Source organism: Salvelinus fontinalis, unplaced genomic scaffold (genome assembly GCF_029448725.1).
Source record: "Salvelinus fontinalis isolate EN_2023a unplaced genomic scaffold, ASM2944872v1 scaffold_0622, whole genome shotgun sequence".
NCBI lineage: Eukaryota > Metazoa > Chordata > Actinopteri > Salmoniformes > Salmonidae > Salvelinus > Salvelinus fontinalis.
In genome coordinates, this window is record NW_026600831.1 from 23,548 (window position 1) to 36,976 (window position 13,429).

The 13,429-nt window shown below is 45.9% G+C and overlaps 1 protein-coding gene across 2 annotated transcripts in view; it reads right to left on the bottom strand.

The window, feature by feature from the left end:
* Positions 1–734: 734 nt before the first annotated feature.
* Positions 735–13,429, bottom strand: part of LOC129846757 (putative uncharacterized protein DDB_G0271982) — a 90,228-nt gene continuing 77,533 nt past the window's right edge. The window contains exons 3-4 of one of the 2 annotated variants that reach the window (XM_055914620.1): positions 8,046–8,082; positions 735–4,199 (exon numbers count right to left, since the gene is read on the bottom strand). In XM_055914620.1, coding sequence (XP_055770595.1) covers positions 3,775–4,199; positions 8,046–8,082 — 462 coding nt within the window. In that variant the 3' untranslated portion in view covers positions 735–3,774. The remainder of the gene's footprint in view (positions 4,200–8,045; positions 8,083–13,429) is intronic. The other variant, XM_055914619.1, reaches the window with a different exon arrangement.

The following is a 13,429-nucleotide window of genomic DNA, read 5'->3' on the forward strand; positions in this document are numbered from 1 at the left end:
CATCATTTCCAATCCCTCACAATACAACACTGTTTGAGACCAATACAGCATCATTTCCAATCCCTCACAATACAACACTGTTTGAGACCAATACAGCATCATTTCCCTCACAATACAACACTGTTTGAGACCAATACAGCATCATTTCCCTCACAATACAACACTGTTGGAGACCAATACAGCATCATTTCCCTCACAATACAACACTGTTGGAGACCAATACAGCATCATTTCCCCCACAATACAACACTGTTTGAGACCAATACAGCATCATTTCCCTCACAATACAACACTGTTGGAGACCAATACAGCATCATTTCCCTCACAATACAACACTGTTGGAGACCAATACAGCATCATTTCCCCCACAATACAACACTGTTTGAGACCAATACAGCATCATTTCCCTCACAATACAACACTGTTTGAGACCAATACAGCATCATTTCCCTCACAATACAACACTGTTTGAGACTAATACAGCATCATTTCCAGTCCTGATCAATACAACACTGTTTGAGACCAATACAGCATCATTTCCCTCACAATACAACACTGTTTGAGACCAATACAGCATCATTTCCAGTCCTGATCAATACAACACTGTTTGAGACCAATACAGCATCATTTCCCCCACAATACAACACTGTTTGAGACCAATACAGCATCATTTCCCTCACAATACAACACTGTTTGAGACCAATACAGCATCATTTCCCTCACAATACAACACTGTTTGAGACTAATACAGCATCATTTCCAGTCCTGATCAATACAACACTGTTTGAGACCAATACAGCATCATTTCCCTCACAATACAACACTGTTTGAGACCAATACAGCATCATTTCCCTCACAATACAACACTGTTTGAGACCAATACAGCATCATTTCCAATCCTGATCCACACAACACTGTTTGAGACCAATACAGCATCATTTCCCTCACAATACAACACTGTTTGAGACCAATACAGCATCATTTCCCCCACAATACAACACTGTTTGAGACCAATACAGCATAATTTCCCTCACAATACAACACTGTTTGAGACCAATACAGCATCATTTCCCTCACAATACAACACTGTTTGAGACCAATACAGCTTCATTTCCCCCACAATACAATACTGTTTTAGACCAATACAGCATCATTTCCCTCACAATACAACACTGTTTGAGACCAATACAGCATCATTTCCAGTCCTGATCCACACAACACTGTTTGAGACTAATACAGCATCATTTCCCTCACAATACAACACTGTTTGAGACCAATACAGCATCATTTCCCTCACAATACAACACTGTTTGAGACCAATACAGCATCATTTCCAATCCTGATCAATACAACACTGTTTGAGACCAATACAGCATCATTTCCCCCACAATACAACACTGTTTGAGACCAATACAGCATCATTTCCCTCACAATACAACACTGTTTGAGACCAATACAGCATCATTTCCTCACAATACAACACTGTTTGAGACCAATACAGCATCATTTCCCTCACAATACAACACTGTTTGAGACCAATACAGCATCATTTCTCTCACAATATAAAGAGGCTACTTGAGGCAGTGGGGGTTACCATGGAAACCTGGACCAGGGCTTAAAAGTTGCGATGGTTTCAGAGTTGATCCTATCTGAACCATATTCTTCTCACAGAGAACGTTTGTTGTGGAACTAGGATAGGAATTCACATCCCCTCTTTCAAGCAAGTAGGAACACTTGGCAGAATCTAAAGAGGGGAGGTACTTTTTGGCCTTTAAAGCCCCAATCAGGAGTTTATGTTTCAGCCTGACGGCAGCCCCACCAGGGACAGACAGTCCATGAGCACAACATAATAGTTGAAACTTACTTTGAAGCTGTACACTACATCGCTTGTTTCCAAAGACAACAAAATGAAACACATAAACAATGGAGCAATGGTACCTTTAATGCATGGTTCTGATATGATGAGACGGCTGTACGAAGGTCAAAAGGCATTTCTAAGTTATATTCTTCAAGAATCAACAGTTGAAATGGCCATTGAACAGCAGGAAATATTCCAAATTGTGAGACCTTAAGAAGACCACCATGACTAGCTCTACTGATAGTCTGATGCCTCTGAATAAACGATATCCGGAGAACGCAATATGAGAGAGTTAATGGCTGCTAGGTAAAGTGCCGCCTTATCTCAGTTCACTGGTCACGATGGCTACACCCACCCGTAGCACGCGCTCCAGCAGGTGTATCTCACTGATCATCCCTAAAGCCAAAACCTCATTTGGACGCCTTTCCTTCCAGTTCTCTGCTGCCTGCGACTGGAACGAATTGCAAAAATCTCTGAAGTTGGAGACTTTTATCTCCCTCAACAACTTTAAAAATCTGCTATCCGAGCAGCTAACCGATCGCTGCAGCTGTACATAGTCCATCTGTAAACTACCCACCCAACTTACCTACCTCACCCCCCATACTGCTTTTATTTATTTACTTTTCTGCTCTTTTGCACACCAGTATCTCTTCCTGCACATGATCATCTGATGATTTATCACTCCAGTGTTAATCTGCTAAATTGTAATTACTCGATTTATTGCCTACCTCATGCCTTTTGCACACATTGTATATAGATTCTCTTTTTTTTCCTACCATGTTATTGACTTGTTTATTGTTTACTCCATGTGTAACTCTGTGTTGTTGTCTGTTCACACTGCTATGCTTTATCTTGGCCAGGTCGCAGTTGCAAATGAGAACTTGTTCTCAACTAGCCTACCTGGTTAAATAAAGGTGAAATAAAAAAATAAAAAATAAAAAATTTAGTGCACTACTATGGCACTAAATAGACAATAGTGTGCCATTTGGGATGCATCCAATGTGGTGTCATGATAAACGGAGGGTATGGTGACGTTGGACCAACAACAGACTGGTAAATGTCACGACGGCCGTCACACGTGTTCACCGCCTGTCTGTTCAAACTGAATGAAGGATACAGATCCCCGGCATAGTTGCCTCCCAGCCTTTCATCCTTATTGGATGCTCTGCCCTTTGGGATGGCATTACCTGTGAAGCGCTCGGCCTACATTCTTATACTCAGAAGAGCAAACCAGCAACAACCACAACTGAGAAACTGACACTAGGAAAATAACACTGGATGCATTGGCTAATAAAAGTAATTTCTGTCATTTACCAGCCTACATCCCAGAGCTGTATAGAGGTCTAGGTACTATCAATATCACTGCAACCATCTACCTTCATATACTCAAAGCAGGGTTTTTTATTATTATGGTTCTATCCCAGAATGATTTCCTTTTGTGCAACGACTGGTTAGCCAGTTGTAGAAGTCCCCCCGACCGCACCACTCAGGTCTCTTTTGAGAGAAGTGTTGCTTGTTCTGATAGAATGCAGACACATTTGATTTGAAAGGTGCTCTAGAATGAGTAGAGAAAACATGTTGTTTTTCCTTTTAGCTTCTGCTCCCCCTGGTGGTAGATAATGGAACATCCCAGAAGGAAAGTAGTGTAGGATGAACCATTTTTGACATTTGGAGGGTAAAAACCTTCCCAAGCCACCTTAAAACACAACCATGCCTTGTCATATACAAGTCTCAAATAAAAACATCAGATCCTTTTGCTTAGAGCATTGGTAACCTCTGGGCTTCCCGTGGTATATGCTTCAACCCTGAAGGTTGCATGGTGCCTAGCAGAGCCCATCAACCTCCAGAGGACACTGTGGTTCAGGAATATTGAGGTTAGTACAGAGGTTGAGAGACACCTGACCCTGGGTCTGTGCTTAGAGGGCAACGTGTGCCTGGAAGAAGAAGGTGGTCTTACCATGGGTGTAGCTGAGCCCTGGGCTGAGGGAAGAGGGGCTGGCGAGGTGATCTCTGCTGGGGGTGTGGAGGCTCCCATCCTTCTCCTTCTTCTCCTCTCGCTCCTTCTCCTCCCTCTTCTCTCGCTCCTTCTCCTCCCTCTTCTCTCGCTCCTTCTCCTCCCTCTTCTCTCGCTCCTTCTCCTCCCTCTTCTCTCGCTCCTTCTCCTCCCTCTTCTCTCGCTCCTTCTCCTCCCTCTTCTCTCGCTCCTTCTCCTCCCTCTTCTGTCGCTCCTTCTCCTTCTCTCGCTCCTTTTCCTCCCTCTTCTCTCGCTCCTTCCCCTGGCTTCGCTGGCTCATCCTCCCTGGGGTCAATAGGACGGGGTCATCATTGGGAATTAAGGCAGCTGGAAAAGCGAGAAAGAGAGAGAGGGAGAAAAGGGAAAGAGAGAGAGAGAGAGAGGGGGAGAAAAGGGAAAGAGAGAGAGAGGGAGAAAAGGGAAAGAGAGTGAGAGGGAGAAAAGGGAGAGAGAGAGAGAGGGAGAAAAGGGAAAGAGAGAGAGGGGGGGAAAGGGAAATAGAGAGAGAGAGTGAGAAAAGTTAGAGAGATATTCATTTCTATCTGCTGACCAACAGGCTGAGCAGCAGAGGTTCTCCTCCCTCACTGGTGATGACAGATGATGACTACACGGTGCCCTCTAGTGGCACGGCTGCAAAGATTCCATCTAACGAGGAGTCGGGTGAAGTTGCCCCTAGAGTTGCATTTCCCCACTAACGGTTAAGGTGATCCTAGATCTGTACCTAGTGGAAACGTCACCCTGCAGCATTATAATATAATAATACAGAGAATATCTCAGTATAGTACGAACACTTCTTATCTCTATGGCTAAGGGTTAACTAGATTTGGTTTAGTGTATGTGAAGCACATACAACATATTTAATTAATAACATCCTAGGTAGAGAACACATTGTGCCTAGTACCACCCTTAAAGGGAAAATCCACTAAGAAACTATTTAGTAGCGCTCTTAAAGGGAAAATGCACAGAGAAACCATCTAGTAGCGCTCTTAAAGGGAAAATCCACAGAGAAACCATCTAGTAGCGCTCTTAATTAAAGGGAACATTCACTCTAAGGTTTCCAGTTAGTCTTAGTGCAGCAGTCTACTGTTACAGTGCACCAGTCAATAAGGTTTCCAGTGAATGTTAGTGAAGCAGTCTACTGTTACAGTGCACCAGTCAATAAGGTTTCCAGTGAATGTTAGTGAAGCAGTCTACTGTTACAGTGCACCAGTCAATAAGGTTTCCAGTGAATGTTAGTGAAGCAGTCTACTGTTACAGTCCACCAGTCAATAAGGTTTCCAGTGAATGTTAGTGAAGCAGTCTACTGTAACAGTCCACCAGTCAATAAGGTTTCCAGTGAATCTTAGTGCAGCAGTCTACTGTTACAGTGCAGCAGTCTACTGTTACAGTGCAGCAGTCTACTGTTACAGTGAAGCAGTCTACTGTTACAGTCCACAAGTCAATAAGGTTTCCAGTGAATCTTGGTGCAGCAGTCAATAAGGTTTCCAGTGATTCTTAATGCAGCAGTCTACTGTTACAGTGAAGCAGTCTACTGTTACAGTCCACCAGTCAATAAGATTTCCAGTGAGTTAGTGAAGCAGCCTACTGTTACAGTGAAGCAGTCTACTGTTACAGTGAAGCAGTCAATAAGGTTTCCAGTTAATTTAGTGCAGCAGTCTACTGTTACAGTGCACCAGTCGGCAGGTAAGGGTGCTCTCGAGCAGCTAGATGTTCTTTACAATTCGCCCATCAGATTTGCCACCGATGCTCTTTATAGGACACATCACCTCACTCTCTACTCCTCTGTAAATTGCTCATCTTTGTATACCAGTCGCAATGCCACCCTTAGGAAACTCAACGCCATCACTGAGAAAGTCAACGCCATCGCGGAGAAGGTCAACATCTTCACCGGGAAGGGCAAAATCTTCACTGAGAAGGGCAACATCCTCACCGAGAAGGTCAACACCTTCACCGAGAAGGTCAGCACCTTCGCAAAGAAGGTCAACTCATTCACTGGGAAGGTCACCACCTCACTGGGAAGGCCACCACCTTCATTGAGAAGGTCACAACCTCGGTTGAGAAGGTCTACACCTTCGTCGAGAAGGTTGGCGCCTTCACCGAGAAGGTCGGTGCCTTCACCGGGACGGTCAGCGCATTCACTGAGAAGGTCGACGTCTTCATTGGGAAGGTTAACAGCTTCACCAAGAAGGTCAACGCCTTCACCGAGAAAGCCAACGGCTTCACCGAGAAAGCCAACGGCTTCACCGAGAAGGCCAACGCCATCACCGAGAAGGTCAACACCTTCACCGAGAAGGTAAAAGCCTTCACCGCAAAGGTCAACACCCTCCCCGGGAAGGTCAACACCTTCACCAGGAAACTCACAGTCTCCACCGGGAAGATCGGCACCTTCGTCGAGAAGGTTTGCGCCTTCACCGGGAAGGTCGGCGCCTTCACCGAGAAGGTCAACGTCTTTGCCGAGAAGGTCTACATTTTCACCGGGAAGATCAACGCCTTCCCAGAGAAGGTTCCGCGTCTTCACCGAGAAGGTCCACGTCTTCACCGAGAAGGGCAACGGTTTCACCGAGAAGGTCCACACCTTCACCGGGAAAGTCTGCGACTTCATCGGGAAGGTCTACGCCTTCATCGTGAAGGTCAACACCTTCACCTAGGAGGTCAACGTCTTTACTGGGAAGGTCGCCACATACAGAGAAGGTTGACGTCTTCACTGAGAAGGCCAACACCGTTATTGAGAAGGGCAGAACCTTCACAGAGAAGGTCTACGCCTCCGTTGAGAAGGTCAACACCTTCACCGAGAAGGTCTGTGCCTTCACAGAGAAGGTTGACACGTTCACAGAGAAGGTCACAGCCTTCACTGAGAAAGTCTCCGACATCACAGAGAAGGCCGACGCCTTCACCGAGAAGGCCGACGCCTTCACCGAGAAGGCCGACGCCTTCACCGAGAAGGCCGACGCCTTCACCGAGAAGGCCGACGCCTTCACCGAGAAGGCCGGCACCTTCACGAGAAGGCCGGCACCTTCACCGAGAAGGCCGGCACCTTCACCGAGAAGGCCGGCACCTTCACCCGAGAAAGTCAACGCCTTCACCCGAGAAAGTCAACGCCTTCACCCGAGAAAGTCAACGCCTTCACCCGAGAAAGTCAACGCCTTCACCCGAGAAAGTCAACGCCTTCACCCGAGAAAGTCAACGCCTTCACCCGAGAAAGTCAACGCCTTCACCCGAGAAAGTCAACGCCTTCACCCGAGAAAGTCAACGCCTTCACCCGAGAAAGTCAACGCCTTCACCCGAGAAAGTCAACGCCTTCACCCGAGAAAGTCAACGCCTTCACCCGAGAAAGTCAACGCCTTCACCCGAGAAAGTCAACGTTTTCACCCGAGAAAGTCAACGTTTTCACCCGAGAAAGTCAACGCCTTCACCCGAGAAAGTCAACGCCTTCACCCGAGAAAGTCAACGCCTTCACCCGAGAAAGTCAACGCCTTCACCCGAGAAAGTCAACGCCTTCACCGAGAAAGTCAACGCCTTCACCGAGAAAGTCAACGCCTTCACCGAGAAAGTCAACGCCTTCACCGAGAAAGTCAACGCCTTCACCGAGAAAGTCAACGCCTTCACCGAGAAAGTCAACAACCTTCACTAAGAACGTCAACGCCTTCACTGAGAAAGTCAACGCCTTCACTGAGAAAGTCAACGCCTTCACTGAGAAAGTCAACAACCTTCACTAAGAAAGTCAACGCCATACGGGACACAGCCAGCCGTAGGCCTAGATAGTGAACTCAACAACTGCAAGTGACATTTCAGTGAGTCAGTGACTATTGGAAATATTGTGGCTCACCAAAACAGGGCACTGTAGAACCGTAAAGCTAGTGTGAAACTAGATCAGCACTGTTCAGCCATACATGTGATGAACAATATCAGAGTTACAGACAGCTTTCACCCACTCCAAACTTCGGCCTACCCAGAGAAATCCTTTCCTATAACTTGGAATTCATGACATCCATTTAAGATAAACACAAACTACTGGCTACTGTAATACGACCTTCAAATGCATCCCTGTCCTATTGAGGTGTTGAGTTGGAGGACGTGAGCCTGTCGCCCCCTGTGAGCACTCTCACCACTGCCTCACCCCTCCTCTCCCGCCTCCTCACCCCTTCCTGTCCCTTCCAAAGGTCAGTGGCTTACCTGATGTGGTGGGGTGCTCTCTGATCTCTGCATGGAGCTGGTATGGGGAAGGGTGCGGACAGGCAGACAGAGATGGGGGAGAGAGAGAGAGATGGATGAGAGAGCGAGAGAGAGATGGGTGAGAGAGAGAGATGGGGAGCGAGAGCGAGATGGGGAGAGAGAGATGGGTGAGAGAGAGAGAGGGCAGAAAGAGGGAGGGAAGTAGGGAGTCCATCCAGGTAGTCAAGTAGTCAAGGTGACCAGAGTGATGTTGGTCAGTTTGTGTGCCGCAGTGGTGGTGGTGAAGGACACAGCAGCAGAAACAGAGGATGATGAAAAAGAAGAAGACAAAAGACAAAAAAAGAGAACAGACGTTAGTAAAAAATAAATAAACACAACACCCTACTGAACACACCATACTGACAACACCCTACTGACAGCACCATACTGACAACAGACCACAACACCATACTGACAACACCCTACTGACAGCACCATACTGACAACAGACCACAACACCATACTGACAACACCCTACTGACAGCACCATACTGACAACAGACCACAACACCATACTGACAACACCCTACTGACAACACCCTACTGACAGCACCATACTGACAACAGACCACAACACCATACTGACAACACCCTACTGACAACACCCTACTGACAACAGACCACAACACCATACTGAACACACCATACTGACAACACCATAACAACTGACAGACCACAACACCATACTGACAGCACCCTACTGACAACAGACCACAACACCATACTGAACACACCATACTGACAACACCCTACTGACAACACCCTACTGACAACAGACCACAACACCATACTGAACACACCATACTGACAACACCATACTGACAGCACCATACTGACAACAGACCACAACACCATACTGACAACACCCTACTGACAACAGACCACAACACCATACTGAACACACCATACTGACAACACCATACTGACAGCACCATACTGACAACAGACCACAACATCATACTGACAACAGACCACAACACCCTACTGACAACACCATACGGACAACAGACCACAACACCCTACTGACAACACCATACTGACAACAGACCACAGCACCATACAGACAACAACACCACGCTGACAACAGACCACAACATCACACTCACAACAGATCACAACACCACACTGACAACAGATCACAACACCATACTGACAACAGACCACAACATCATACTGACAACAGACCACAACACCATACGGACAACAGACCACAACACCATACTGACAACAGATCACAACACCACACTGACAACAGATCACAACACCATACTGACAACAGATCACAACACCATACTGACAACAGATCACAACACCATACTCACAACACCACACTGACAACAGACCACAACACCATACTGACAACAGATCACAACACCATACTCACAACACCACACTGACAACAGATCACAACACCACACTGACAACAGATCACAACACCACACTGACAACAGATCACAACACCACACTGACAACAGATCACAACACCACACTGACAACAGATCACAACACCACACTGACAACAGATCACAACACCATACTCACAACACCACACTGACAACAGATCACAACACCATACTGACAACAGATCACAACACCATACTGACAACAGATCACAACACCACACTGACAACAGATCACAACACCCTACTGACAACACCATACTGACAACAGATCACAACACCATACTGACAACAGATCACAACACCATACTGACAACAGATCACAACACCATACTCACAACAGATCACAACACCCTACTGACAACACCATACTGACAACAGATCACAACACCATACTCACAACAGATCACAACACCACACTGACAACAGATCACAACACCATACTGACAACAGATCACAACACCATACTGACAACAGATCACAACATCATACTGACAACAGATCACAACATCACACTGACAACACCATACTCACAACAGATCACAACACCCTACTGACAACACCATACTGACAACAGATCACAACACCACACTGACAACAGATCACAACACCCTACTGACAACAGATCACAACACCATACTGACAACAGATCACAACACCCTACTGACAACACCATACGGACAACAGACCACAACACCCTACTGACAACACCATACTGACAACAGACCACAGCACCATACTGACAACAGACTACAACACCACGCTGACAACAGATCACAACACCATACTGACAACAGACCACAACACCATACTGACAACAGACCACAACATCACACTCACAACAGATCACAACACCACACTGACAACACCATACTGACAACAGACCACAACATCACACTCACAACAGATCACAACACCACACTGACAACAGATCACAACACCATACTGACAACAGACCACAACATCATACTGACAACAGACCACAACACCATACGGACAACAGACCACAACACCATACTGACAACAGATCACAACACCACACTGACAACAGATCACAACACCATACTGACAACAGATCACAACACCATACTGACAACAGATCACAACACCATACTCACAACACCACACTGACAACAGACCACAACACCATACTGACAACAGATCACAACACCATACTCACAACACCACACTGACAACAGATCACAACACCACACTGACAACAGATCACAACACCACACTGACAACAGATCACAACACCACACTGACAACAGATCACAACACCACACTGACAACAGATCACAACACCATACTGACAACAGATCACAACATCACACTGACAACAGATCACAACACCATACTCACAACACCACACTGACAACAGATCACAACACCATACTGACAACAGATCACAACACCATACTGACAACAGATCACAACACCACACTGACAACAGATCACAACACCCTACTGACAACACCATACTGACAACAGATCACAACACCATACTGACAACAGATCACAACATCACACTGACAACAGATCACAACACCATACTCACAACACCACACTGACAACAGATCACAACACCATACTGACAACAGATCACAACACCATACTGACAACAGATCACAACACCACACTGACAACAGATCACAACACCCTACTGACAACACCATACTGACAACAGATCACAACACCATACTGACAACAAATCACAACACCATACTGACAACAGATCACAACACCATACTCACAACAGATCACAACACCCTACTGACAACACCATACTGACAACAGATCACAACACCATACTCACAACAGATCACAACACCACACTGACAACAGATCACAACACCATACTGACAACAGATCACAACACCATACTGACAACAGATCACAACATCATACTGACAACAGATCACAACATCACACTGACAACACCATACTCACAACAGATCACAACACCCTACTGACAACACCATACTGACAACAGATCACAACACCACACTGACAACAGATCACAACACCCTACTGACAACAGATCACAACACCATACTGACAACAGATCACAACATCACACTGACAACACCATACTCACAACAGATCACAACACCCTACTGACAACACCATACTGACAACAGATCACAACACCACACTGACAACAGATCACAACACCATACTGACAACAGATCACAACACCATACTGACAACAGATCACAACACCATACTCACAACAGATCACAACACCCTACTGACAACACCATACTGACAACAGATCACAACACCACACTGACAAAAGCAGGGTGACTGAATGGATGAGGAAGAGTCTGCTCAGGTCACCAGAAGGGGTGGGGTAACATAACACCCAGTGACAAATTAACACATGCACGCACACACACCAGTGGCGCCGACCACAATCCACACACACCGGGAGCAGCCTGGATTAGCAGAGATTACAGGAGTACCAGGGATGAGGGGGGATCATCCAGAGACAACACACAGCACTGGGTGGGCGGGTTGGGCGTGTCTCCCGCTAAGCACCAATCACCCCCCCCCCATCCCCGCCCATCAAGAGAACAATTAGCAACCGGTGCATTCCATTGGCTCTGACCTCAGGGAGAGGCCACAACTGTGCTGTAATAGGTTGAGAGTATGTAGACTGAGGCTGTGTCCCTAATGGCATCCCATTACCATTATAGAACACTATTGTTGACCAGGACCCATACAAGGAGAGCTGATTAGAGAAAGGCGAGGGGTGGCTCAGCTTTGATTAATAAAGCTTTAGAGGCAAGCGGCCTTAGATTGGCTTTTTAATTCAATCAAAGCTGACTGAGCGGTGAGTACATTGTCTCTCTGCAGCTCAATATGTTTTGCTACATGGTCAGTCCCATCAACTACCTGTTTAGCGATAAAGCACAGGCCAGCTAAGACGAGTTCAAAGGACATCTTGTGGTTAATGATAACGTTATAGAGAGGGGTGATGGATGATACAGTTATAGAGAGGGGTGATGGATGATACAGTTATAGAGAGGGGTGATGGATGATACAGTTATAGAGAGGGGTGATGGATGATACATTAGAGAGAGGAGTGATGGATGATACAGTTATAGAGAGAGGAGTGATGGATGATACAGTTATAGAGAGGGGTGATGGATGATACAGTTATAGAGAGGGGTGATGGATGATACAGTTATAGAGAGGGGTGATGGATGATACATTAGAGAGAGGAGTGATGGATGATACAGTTATAGAGAGAGGAGTGATGGATGATACAGTTATAGAGAGGGGTGATGGATGATACAGTTATAGAGAGGAGTGATGGATGATACAGTTATAGAGAGGGGTGATGGATGATACAGTTATAGAGAGGGGTGATGGATGATACAGTTATAGAGAGGTGATGGATGATACAGTTATAGAGAGGGGTGATGGATGATACAGTTATAGAGAGAGGAGTGATGGATGATACAGTTAGAGAGAGGAGTGATGGATGATACAGTTATAGAGAGGGCTGATGGATGATACAGTTATAGAGAGGGGTGATGGATGATACAGTTATAGAGAGGAGTGATGGATGATACAGTTATAGAGAGGGGTGATGGATGATACAGTTAGAGAGAGGGGTGATGGATGATACAGTTATAGAGAGGGGTGATGGATGATACAGTTATAGAGAGGGGTGATGGATGATACAGTTATAGAGAGAGGAGTGATGGATGATACAGTTAGAGAGAGGAGTGATGGATGATACAGTTATAGAGAGGGCTGATGGATGATACAGTTATAGAGAGGGGTGATGGATGATACAGTTATAGAGAGGAGTGATGGATGATACAGTTATAGAGAGGGGTGATGGATGATACAGTTAGAGAGAGGGGTGATGGATGATACAGTTATAGAGAGGGGTGATGGATGATACAGTTATAGAGAGGAGTGATGGATGAT